We start from the raw sequence: 12,039 nt of genomic DNA, 5'->3' as shown, positions 1-12,039 counted from the left end.
CATTTGGTGATCTGCGGACTAGAATAATGAGGCAAATTGGAAATGTTGCTGCATTTAGATGTGTTGCACGACTGGTAATACAGTACACTCATTTTTAAAGTTTTATTCAGGAACTTTTAATACTCCTTCATAGTGTAATATGTTACTCTTGTTTAAAATCGTTATTAAAAGAAGTTCCCTTTATACTGTTCCATTATAGATGGCACTTAGATTGCCTTCATTCCACTCATATTTTTACCCACGCATATTCAAAATATCTTATCTTTTCGTAATTTACTTAGATTTTGCTGCACAATATCCTTTTGCACACAGAAAATGCTCTGGCTAACACTTGATCTGTAGAACTCGGTTGCAAGCACAGAATCAATGTAAGTAAGGTACATGGTTTTAAGTGGAAATGAGTCCTGAGATCAGATAAGTATCTATTAATCTGTGTTATTCCATTCCGTTTACAATGTCATTGCCTACTGTTATAACATCCCGTGGGACATTTATTAATCGTCTCAGCAGAAACACAACACATAGGGCTTTTTGGAGGCTGCTGCATATATTTTTCCCTCATCTAAGGTTATTCATATCATTGATGTTTGCTTGTCTAGTTGCCTTTGTCAACTTTACTGTAAAATCAGCTATTGGGGGAGAGGAAAAGAGGGAGTTGACAGAACTAGCCTGAGAAGCTTCCCCTGCCTCTTCCATCCCAATTGCCATGATGATAATAATAATCATAACAATGATAATAATAATCATCGCATTTGATATAGCACCTTATCACATGGTTGAGACGTATCAAAATGCTTCAGAGAATATATCGTCAAGTGGAGTGATGGTGTTTTATGAGGAAAAAACTGTCTCCCCTTCATACTCTAACTAACATTAGGAACTCGCTGTGTGGAGAGCTCTGGGAACAAATCCTTGTCCTCCTTTTCTGGAGCACGAAGTGCAGGGGCACCAATTCCCTGTGCCAGCCCGTTACTTTGGGAAGGACTTTTCGGAAATGTTCTTGTTCGTAAGAGGCTGCATTTTTCGTGTTATGCCGCGACCACATACAATATTTAGATAGAATGTCTCAGCAAATAGTTCCTGTGGGTCAATGTGTGAAAATGCATGATGCAATTGAGGTTGGGGGCAGTATGAAGTACTATATATAGTACTCCTATCTGCTGGTTGGACTAGGCAGGCAGACAGCCAGCCAGCAAAATATATTTTGCACTTGATAAATCACAGTCCAGGTTTGAGATCGTAAAAATGTATTGATCAAATATTAGCGTAAATAGGTTGTGGGTATTTCAACCCACAGTGTCAGACAAGTCAGTTGGAGAAATGGGTGAATACAGGAATATTCTCATGTAAGTTAGGGGGGGAAGTAAAAATAGCCAAGGTTCCTCCTGAATGCTATGCAATGCACCCTAATAAAATGCTTCTGTGTGTGTGTGTGGAGACATATGGTGAGGATCAAACTATAGGGTAAAGGAGGGTGGAAAAAAAATCACAAAGTAAATCTGTTAATCTGTGAAATTTTTTCCACTACTGCAAATCAAGTTAAATACTAGAACCTGATGTTTTCTCGTTCTCAGAATTATTAGTTTAAACGTGTTTTTATTGCTTCAGGAAATTGGTTGATTTGTGAAATCAGCTCATCGGTGTGTGCCACAATGTATCTTTCAGACAGACACTCAAATATTGCTGATTTCCTCTCTTCACATAATTTATATTTTTTGTTTCACAAAAACACCAACCATAAGGAATTTAACAAGGGTAGTTTCTGGTGACATGGGTAACTATCTTTAGTTCCTTTTACGTTTGTAAAAATACTTAACCATTGCTGCTGCATTATGCATTTTTAAATGTTGTCTCAAAATATTTGAAAACGCTAAGCAGTAGTTTCACAAACGTTATACAATTTACATTTATATAGCACCTCTCATGTCAGGAGGATGTCTCAAAGTGCTTGACACTGCTTGGCTGAGGGTGGGAGCTGAGGGGGGTGGCGGAGATGTAATATACTGTATTCAGGATTTAATTCAAATACAATATTGTCAGAATGGTTTTGCAAGTAATAACAAGGTTTGTTAACAAGAAAGAATCTGCTTATTTGATTTTAATGGAGAGGGGTTTAATGACTGAATTTCTCTGCTGTGTGGTGAACTGATCATCTTTTTGTACAGCCACGTTTCTATGACAGTGGCAGCCTCCAGGTTGTGCTGTTGATTCAGGATTTCCAAACTGGATGATTTTCTAGATTTTCTCTAGTGCAGAAATGCTCGTGGTAAATAAAGCATTTGCGATTTATTATTAACGTTTTTAAAAGTTTTATTTTTAATTGTGTACATCCTAGTGTAATTTCGTATTCCAATTTGACGAATGAAAATAATGAAGTAAACTGGACTGATCCTTTCCTTCTGCTCGTTATGTTTTAAACACTTTGATAATGATAATAATCCTCGCGTTTGATATAACGCCTTATCACGTCTTCGAGACGTCTCAAAGCGCTTCACAGAATATACTGTAAAGTGAATTGACTGTACGTTTTGTGGGCGAAACGCGGCAGCCAATTGCGCACAGCAGTGTCCCACAAAACAGTCGTGGATTGAGTGACCAAATTTTTTTTAATGGGTTAGTCCAAATTAAAACCTTAAACACAAGATACATTGTTCTTTTAGTAATTTATACAATAATAATGTTAACTATTCTAAAGTAGATACTATAGGGTAAAGGAGGGGGGGAAAAAATCACAAAGTAAATCTGTTAATCTGTGAAATTTTTTCCACTACTGCAAATCAAGTTAAATACTAGAACATGATGTTTTTTTTCAAACTGTGGTCATTTTTTTAATAAATTGATTGTTGGTTTCAGTTCAAATTTTGCTCGAAATCAAGCTTTTGCCATTTATATTTGTCAAAATCTGATGGATAAGAGATTCTTCTATTTTAAAGCTCTGTTTTTTGTAAGGAAAAAAAGGCGTCCTGCGCAGTGTGTAATGAATGAGTTGCTTCTGTTTCTGTCAGGAGTCTAAATGGAAAATGTACATGGAAGTGGATGGTGATGATGTGGCATTGACCTACATTAAAGATGTAACTTTCAACACTAACAGTCAAGATATGGATATTATTAAGATAATTAAGGTAAAGATGGACATTAGTTTTTTACATGTTTTGAGCTAAGTATATTAGTATACGTGTCATGTTGTTAGTATATTTTCCCCCATTTGAAAGAATTACAACTCGTACAATATACATTTCATATTTTTACAAATAGAATTTGTAAATTATTACCACAAATACATATCTGGTGTTTATTTTTCATGTATCAGACCCCTTGTGTTTATGCATCACAACATTAATCTCTTTTTACTGTGGACTGGACACTATTAATGAGCCATAATTTGATCTCAGAATGATGGAAATGGAATCCATTTCCACCAGAAGATAGTGGAGCTTTGTTTGAATTTACAAAGAAATGTTTTACATTCTGATGTAATAACATTTAATAAAATTCCATGGATGGAACCTCAGTCCACATTAATACTGCCCGCCCTACGCTCACCACAAATCAGATGCGAAGGGGAAAAAATGGCTATCAAGAATGTGATTTGCAACAAAAATCTTTTACACCATGAAAATCAAGACATTTCTGTCATGACCCAAAATAGATTTTAGCACAACTTGCTATATCTTAACAAATAATGAATGAAATTGCCCAAGAAATATTTATGTGCATCATATGCAATTTTTAAAAATGTATTAGTGCAATGTAATTAGTGAGGGTATGAATTTAAATTTTCTGGGTGACTGTCAGATGTAAGGCCAAGCAGGTTTTTTTTAAACCTTCAGCATTTTCTGGACTGGACTGGGGAAAGCATTCAGTTTAATTTTTCAGGGTTCTTTTCGCTGTTGGGTGTATTGAAAACATGTACAAACTTTTAAATCTTTATTTTCAAACAAACATCTTTAGGAAGTTCATCCCTGTAACAATTCTTTAGGTGACGGTCATTTTCTAGATGTGTATCAAACCTTCAAATTGTTTCAGTGTGTAAAGTACTGGTGCTAAACAGACATTTAATTTCCACAGCCTCCCTACCTCATGGAGAAATGGATTGTGGGGATAAGAAACAACCAGACTGTGGAATTTATTGTAACTTATGAGGTAAGTCTTGAGAACAAATGGCTTATTTTATTTAGGATTGTTACAAAACATGTATATCTACAAAATATCTAGTGTGCAAATGATATAAATATGAATAAATTATAGCATCAAATAAATGTAATTACTATTAAAATTCACATAGATGTACCATGAAACGTACTATGATACAATGGTGTTTTCTGTTTAATAATTAATCTGTATTTCAGCAATTTCTTATAGTTCTGAATACAGTAGGACACTGAGTCCATTCACCACTCAGACTCAAAGCCCAATTTAAGCCAACCCAACTGGATAACATCAAAATTGTTATCCAGACTCTTGTCTCTTGAAAGGAGAAGGGTGAGGGATGACCTAATAGAGGTCTTTAAAATAATGGAAGGTGTTGATTGAGTAGACATAAATGTTTCCACTTGTGGGGGAGACCAAAACCAGGGGCCATCAATACAAAATAGTCACCAATAAATCAGACAAGGAAGTCAGAAGAAACTTCTTTACCCACAGAGTGATGGGAACGTGGAACTTGTCATCCCACAAGGAGTAGTTGAGGCGAATAGCATAGATGCATTTAAGCGGAAGCTGGATAGGTTCACGAGGGAGAAAGGAATAGAAGGTTATGCTGATAGGCTTTGTTGAGGAAGGGCAGGAAGAGGCTCCTGTTTCACTGTTTGTGTAATAGATGTAATGACTAATTACCTACCCTTTCTCCTGATTACTATCCCTGGTTTAGTTCCCCATCCTTTCCTCTTCTAGAGGCTGTGATACATGCTGGGCCTATTTCTACAGGTGATAGTGTTGTCCCTTGAATATCTCACCAGGGTGACGATCTTCATAATAATAATAATAATCCTTGCATTTGATATAGCGCTTTTCACGTCGGGAGGACGTCCCAAAGCGCTTCACAGAACACACTGTAAAGTGAATTGACTGTATATTTGTGGGCGAACGCGGCAGCCAATTGCGCACAGCAATGTCCCACAAACAGTCGTAGATTGAAAATGACCAATTTATAATTGTTTTTGTTTTTTGGAGGGATTATTATGAGGCTCTGTGTGGAGTAAGGAAACTTGCCCAAGGTTTCGCCCTCTGCTGGAATTGAACTCAGGTCTCTCACTTGCAAAGCGAGTGCTCTAACCACTGAGCTACAGGACTCCACTTCACTTCATGATATCCACTTCATGATATCATCAATAATGATATGACACGAGTGTAAACCACAGATAAAGAACGTTGTGCTTTCCTGTGACTCAAACCTTTCATTGCTACAATTCATAACATCGTCTTTGCTGATTTTTCTCCTGTCATTGTGCCAGTAGCACTGCATTTGTTTCTGAGAATTAGTCGATTTTCGAAAACGTTTGGGACGTTTAGCAAATTGGCTGAAAGTTTTTTTTGTCCTATTTTACATGTTTTTTGTTTATGCAACAGAATGACGTAAAAGCTCCCAAAACATCAAAGCACACTCTTTCTGTTATGTCAAATTTCATGAACACTGAAATCAAAGAGGTAGAGTTAATCATACAAACTGGCTCGACAAATGCAGAAGGCAAGCATCGGTGCAAATCCACTTCAAGTAAGTCATTTAGTAACCCATCAATAACGTTTGCTAAAATAGTGTATGTGATGCCTAGACTAGAGTGGTTAAAACTGCGTGTGGTTTTGATGTTAACAGTTGATACCAATGTAGACCAATTAAACCAGTTGATGATCTCATCTCAGCCAACATTTTAATTTCCCCAGAAATTAAAACGTAGAAGAAAGCCATTTAATGTTTGCTGATGTTAGTGATAGTTCCTCTACCAGAGCTGATTACTCTTAATCTTAATTCTCTGTTCTCTCCACTTACCATTTTATATTATTTATGAAAGGAATAAGTAACCTCAAGACTAGTATAGCCCAGGAGCAGGTTGCTATCTATCCTCTCTACTGAGACCAAACTGCGGGAGCTCAAGCTAACAATGTTTTTCAACCTTCACACGTTCGATACTAGTGAAAACTCCCTAATTTTTAATAAACAAAACCCACCAAGAACTGATATGGATTGAAAGTTTTTCATAAGCAATAAACGGAAGTTGAATCACACTGCACAGGAAAACTTACATCATTTTACATTAAAAAATATATTGTTTTTGTAAAACTATTTGTTGCAGTTTCACAACTTATTGATAATATTGAGGCAATTTGGAGCACTAAAAAGGCAATCTCGGAGCAAGACTACAAGATTTGTTTTATCATTGATTTGTTTTTCATTTAACATGATAATCAAGCTTATAATATTGCCAAATATTAAACTCAAAAAGTGTATATGAGAGTTTTCTGAATTTTTCTTTCATAATCCATCTTGCCTGTAGCTGTGGCAGTTTTATGTACATGCTACATATTGGTATATTCATTTCACACAAAATGACTGAGCTGAATAGGCTGCAATTTCTCTCAAGGAATACAGTAGCTCTGGAAATTGGATTCCAATGCAATTTTATTTTGATCATCTTAGATACGTTATGAAAATTGATTTTCCAGCACATTATAGTATTGATACATGATAGCAGCTATCAGAATAACATTACCAAGATGACCAATAATGCCTTTACCATCTTCAAACTTATATATTTTATAAAACTAAACCTTTAATACTTTGAGGATATTAGGATATTTGAACTCTGAAAATCAATCGTTAAACCATATGAACTATTTTATTTTTCAAATGCAACTCATTGTTGTGAATGTTAAGCAATAGGAAATATGTGTTGCAAGATGAATATTAAATTTTATACAAAGGTTGTGCCTAAACGTCTGAATTATACTTTTTCCAAGTTAGATGAAAATAATGAAATATATCTAGAGCACAGCAATACTGCCTTTTTAAGTGATTCAAAATTGCTCATTGTTAACAATTCACTCCAGTGCAATAAAGAGTTTTACAAAAATAATATATTTTAACATAACAGATGGTGCGTATTTTTCTGTGCAGTAAACTCTTAATGATGTAGTGATTAAAAATGGTCATAAACTACTTTCTTCAGCAATCCATGCGCTAATGTTTTATTAATCATTTGTGTCTTGAAATCAAATGCCTGTGAGTCAGTCACTGTGATTATGGAGCTTTGATTAAGCAAAGAAACCTACTGGTGCTCACGACAACTACAGAGAGAAAAGAAATGTGAAATTCATTAATACTAAATGTATGTTTGGTTGTCTCTTGATCGACTGACTATTTTTGGAGGCTAATTCTCCTGTATGAAAAAGACGTCTTGACAACGAGCAAACCTGTAATAAGTGTCTTATTCTTTTTTAAAAATGTCTTATTTTCGACTCGGCCAATACGTATATACTACTCTTGTCTTCCAGATGTTCGTCAGCAATGGCTCGATGCTTTGAAGTTGCGTAAAATATCCACAACTTCCTCTCCGCAATATTCTGCAGGTTTAAATCTGAACCATAGCCCTTCCAGTTCTACTACACTACCTCAGTTTTTGACATTATTTGCTAAACAAGATACTTACGCAGCAGCTGTACGGCGAATGCAGAGTCCTAACAGATATCACATCACACCTCTGACTCAACCTAGACGAAGCTCCAGTTCATCACCTACAACGTCAATGTTAAGTAGTCGTATTTCTCTTCTGCATCTAACCTCTGTAGGAAGCAATGCATCCAGCACCACTTCAGAGACCATTTTGGAAAGAGACCGATCCACCGGCAGACAACAAAGCTTTGGCTATCAGAGCAGTGATACCATTGACTTTTATTCCAATAAAAGAAACAGTTCGGAGGCAGTAAACAACACTAATACCAAAGGGTTTTCTGCTGCCGCAAGGGCTGGTCCAACATACTCACTCGGCAGTGGAAATGAGGACAGGGAGAAGGGATACAATCGAGACAGAAGTAAAACTACTTTCAGGCGTCATTCTGGATACCGATCATCAGAAAAGCACTTTGCTCAGTCCATACGGTCTGCCCACGCTAAATCATGGGGCCCTGATAGAAACAGACAAGCACATCATTGGCAACATTCAACCCAAAGTTACAGTACAGCTTCAGAGCTTTCTCTCAGTGCTAACAAAAGTAAAGACACGGAAGAGGATCAAAAAAAGACCAAACCTAGTGAAGGAGAGTGGATTAAAGTTGAGCGACAAAGAAAATCTCCCAAAAACGACAATATTAAACAAACTAGAGGAAGAGGTGGAGGACGCAGTCGAAGGAATTAAAAAGTGCCACATACTTTTCTGTCCTTCACTAACTCAAGCTTAATGACACTTTTATAGATCATAGAATGTTTACGGCACAGGTGGTGGCCATTGGGCCCATGCACAACATGCCCCTTTATGGTGCAATATTTAAGACGTCATTCAAACCTGCTGAATATTATGTTAACTCATACAGATTTATATAGAAAGGGAGTGTTTGATGCTATTCCTGCAAGTGCAATTGAGTCTATATTCCTTATCAAGCGTCATTAAGGAAATAGAGCCTTAATGACCTACTGCAGTTTTTTTTATATATATTGTACATACAGGTTGTAATAAAGCACTGAGATTATTTTGTAAATTGAGAATAATAAGAGAAAACACAGGAGTGAAGAGTGAGAATTAAAATCAATTAGGATTCTACCTCCCAATAGCTATCCATTGTCCTCCTGGTAGAAAGTCATATGTGGATATTGGGTGAGAACGGCATCAAATTCAGCTGCAATGCCTTCTTTTGTCAAATAGGCTGCTGATTCTCATTAATTAATTAGGTTTGCAGGTGAGGGAGAATAGACACTTGGCTCCTTCAAGGCCCATCTCAAGACTTCACGCTTTGACCCTACTTTTGACCCTACTTTTGGTGATCCTCTCACCTCCACCCACTTGCTCTCCATCCCGCACTGCCCAGGGCCTTGGGATGTCTTCCTGAAATGAATGACACTATATAAATGCAATTTATTGTTGTGCAAAGTATTGGAAGATTGTTGGCAAATATGAACAATGGAAGGATGAAAATTGGCAACACAAGATAAGAAGATTTCTCTTTGTGGACACAAGAAGACTTGGGGAATTGCTGCTTCTGCATTACTTGTTCTTAAACCTGCCAGATCCTTCCTACAGTGCTAATACATCCACACTACCTTCTTTATACTCTTAGTGGGAATACCAATTTGTTCCTCGGTGTACATTGCTGTTCTGTGGCATCTCAATCAGATATTTTTTTTCTTCCAAGACCCATGGTTTCAATAATAGTTTGAGAATTTAATTCTTATCAGTTTCATCCTTTCTGTCATCACTTAACAAAGGGCTCCAGCAAAAAATGTAAAAGCTGTATTCCATTGTTATTGTTAACTCTACAATGAATATGCATGCCACAAAAAGCATATAATACAGTTGTCATTTTTTTTTACACATTGCGCTCTATATGGGACGTCCTCTTGTCATGAAAGGTGTTTTTCAAATTAAATTTTATATTGTATTGTATATTAGACTTAAGCAATTGAGAGATATGAGTCCATTTTGAGTCCCAAACCACACTGGATGTGTTTCTCCCTTACTGTGTCCATCCTGCGATTAACAGAGAGAGAGAGTCCTTGGGTAGAGTAGTTTAATCTTCCAGTTGGACAAGCAATTATGGGGAACTAGTGGAGAGGGAGGAGATGACACAATATTGTGTTGTAGAACTGGCCTTGGAATAGGTTGAAAGATTCATGTACTTAATGATACTGTAACATAACCTTTTTAGAAATTCCTGTAATTAGGTGAGTCAATAGCATATGTGAGTGGGAGTCTGCTTGAGTTCTTACTAAGATTTGGGTTGGAGTCCTTGAATCGACCTATCTCAGTGAGAAGAATTTTAACAGTTCTGATTGAGCTGCTTGTAATGAGACATCCTGGATGAAGAATAGATGGACTGACGCATGTAACTCACACCTCTTGATTCATGCCTACTGTTTGACATTTGTGGATTGACATTGATGGCAATTATGCATTGGAGCCCAGCCCAACCCATCATCCACTCCCCTACAGAGGACGGGAAGTCTCAATCAGCAGTTCAGTAATTATTGAAGCCATTTCCTACACTAGTGAGTTGGTGTTTTTGAATAAATTCTCAATGCCAACATTTTGGGGTGAGAAATGCATGTGTGAGAGACTTGTTCATTTTTATGTACCCTAGAACTGTTACAATCCTACATTTATATGCTGATCAATGAAGGGCAATGTTACTTTTCAAGAAAATTCAATTGAAAATGTAAGTTAGAAATATTTTCCTTGTGCACTTAAACTTGCAAGATCAATTTAACTCTTTAAGTGTCATTGCGGGATTTGTTGCTATTGCATGGTCAAGTTTTTATTTCCGCCAATTTCTTCCTCTGCAGGAACCCGGGCTTATTTTTCCTTCTGTAGCCCAGCGGTGCTGAGTCCACCGATGGGGCCTATTGCTGACGAGCCTTTCTTTGTAAGATCTTAGCTGCTTAGTCTGCAGTTTTCTCATCCACCCCCACCCCGTCTTTGTGCTATTTGTAAATGTAACTGTCATGCACTGGAGAGCAGGCTCGGCTGCATGAGTCACTACTGTCAAACAGCCATTCACTATGTAGCATCTAACATTAGAAATTGAAGTTCTGGTAAGATACCAGAGGGTTGGGGTGCTACACAGCGTGAGGGGTGCTATGTAAATAAAAGTCATTGTTGGTTGCAAAGCCCCATGTAACTACCCTCCAGGAGAGAGGGCAGAAAACTAGAGCAGGATAAACACTGTGATGGTAGAATAAATTTTGCAAAGGTGGATAAAGCTATTTAAAGTAAGAGAATGGATTCTGGATGCTTAAATTGGATGCTGTTCAAGCAAACAAATGTTTGTATGAAATACTCTTCTGATTTGTGGACATAGCACGGCGTTGGTATATTACAATTTATAAAGGTTTTGTAAAGACTTGTAGTAGCATTCAATCAACTCCCTAAAACTACAAACAAATTAATGATACCTACCTGTATGACCACTAGCAGAATAGTTTTCCATGGATCAATTGAGTGGTGATTGGCGAATACATATTTAAGTCTATTTCATTAAAGCGATACTATAATAATGGGATGATACAGCTCATTATTTGTGCATGCCACTAATGTGACTGTGACAGCGATTTTTCCTCCTCAGAACCAAAATAGTGTAATTCTACCTCCATATCAACCTGTTCGCTTCATCCACTCATCAGGCTCTGGCCTGCTCCATGTCTCCCACCCGGCCCACCCCACCATTGGCGGTCGGGCTTTCAGCTTCTCTGTCTCCACCCTTCGGAACCCCATCCCACAGTCCTTCGGCTCGCTCCTCCCTTGCCTGATTCAAGGCCCATCTCAAGACCCTCCTCTTCGATCGCGCCTTCAGTCACCTTCCTACCCCTGTTCTCCCTGCCCTCCACCCCTCCTGGTCCCAACCCTCCGCTTGGGTTGTTTGTTGCCAAGAGTCCAACCCACTCAGTAAACTGGGCAGAGTCCACAGAACCCACCGCACAGGGTTTTTCAAAATCACTTTTAATTCAACTTTTTCCTCTTTCAATGTAAATGTCGTATCGGTTTCCTTCAAACAAAACAAATTATGCACAAGAACAAAAACCGGCGACCGCACTTTCTGAGTAAAGGATTAAACTCCTCCGGGAAATGCTTCAAAAGACTGGAAATAAATACTCTTGATAAGTGAACAGTGAGATTCCAGCCACTTGGAGGAAACTTTTAAGTATGAATTTCGAGGGTGATTATAACCACATTAATGAAAAAATAACCTATAGAGAAAAAGAGTGAACAAGCTGCCTTACAAAAGCCAAAGTAAAGCAGAAACAAAGGAAATCTGCGTCATCAATTCCCCCAAACGATAACAGGACACTGACAATCGGAAATAATGGGGGCGACTGTTCCCCCTCTCCCCGCGGTCTTT

The 12,039-nt window shown here is 37.6% G+C and overlaps 1 protein-coding gene across 3 annotated transcripts in view; it reads left to right on the top strand.

The window, feature by feature from the left end:
• The window catches only part of map3k20 (mitogen-activated protein kinase kinase kinase 20), a 40,068-nt gene extending 31,362 nt beyond the window's left edge, over positions 1-8,706 (top strand). For all 3 annotated transcript variants that reach the window (XM_042336015.1, XM_042336016.1, XM_042336014.1), the window contains 4 exons: positions 3,006-3,122; positions 4,069-4,143; positions 5,569-5,713; positions 7,489-8,706. In XM_042336015.1, the coding sequence (XP_042191949.1) occupies positions 3,006-3,122; positions 4,069-4,143; positions 5,569-5,713; positions 7,489-8,348 (1,197 nt within the window). In that variant the 3' untranslated portion in view covers positions 8,349-8,706. The remainder of the gene's footprint in view (positions 1-3,005; positions 3,123-4,068; positions 4,144-5,568; positions 5,714-7,488) is intronic.
• The last annotated feature ends 3,333 nt before the right edge of the window (positions 8,707-12,039 follow it).

Source organism: Callorhinchus milii, unplaced genomic scaffold (assembly GCF_018977255.1).
Source record: "Callorhinchus milii isolate IMCB2004 unplaced genomic scaffold, IMCB_Cmil_1.0 Scaffold6, whole genome shotgun sequence".
Taxonomy (NCBI): Eukaryota; Metazoa; Chordata; class Chondrichthyes; order Chimaeriformes; family Callorhinchidae; genus Callorhinchus; species Callorhinchus milii.
The sequence above is the reverse complement of the archived record's forward strand: the minus strand, read 5'-3'. Positions and strand labels throughout refer to the sequence as shown.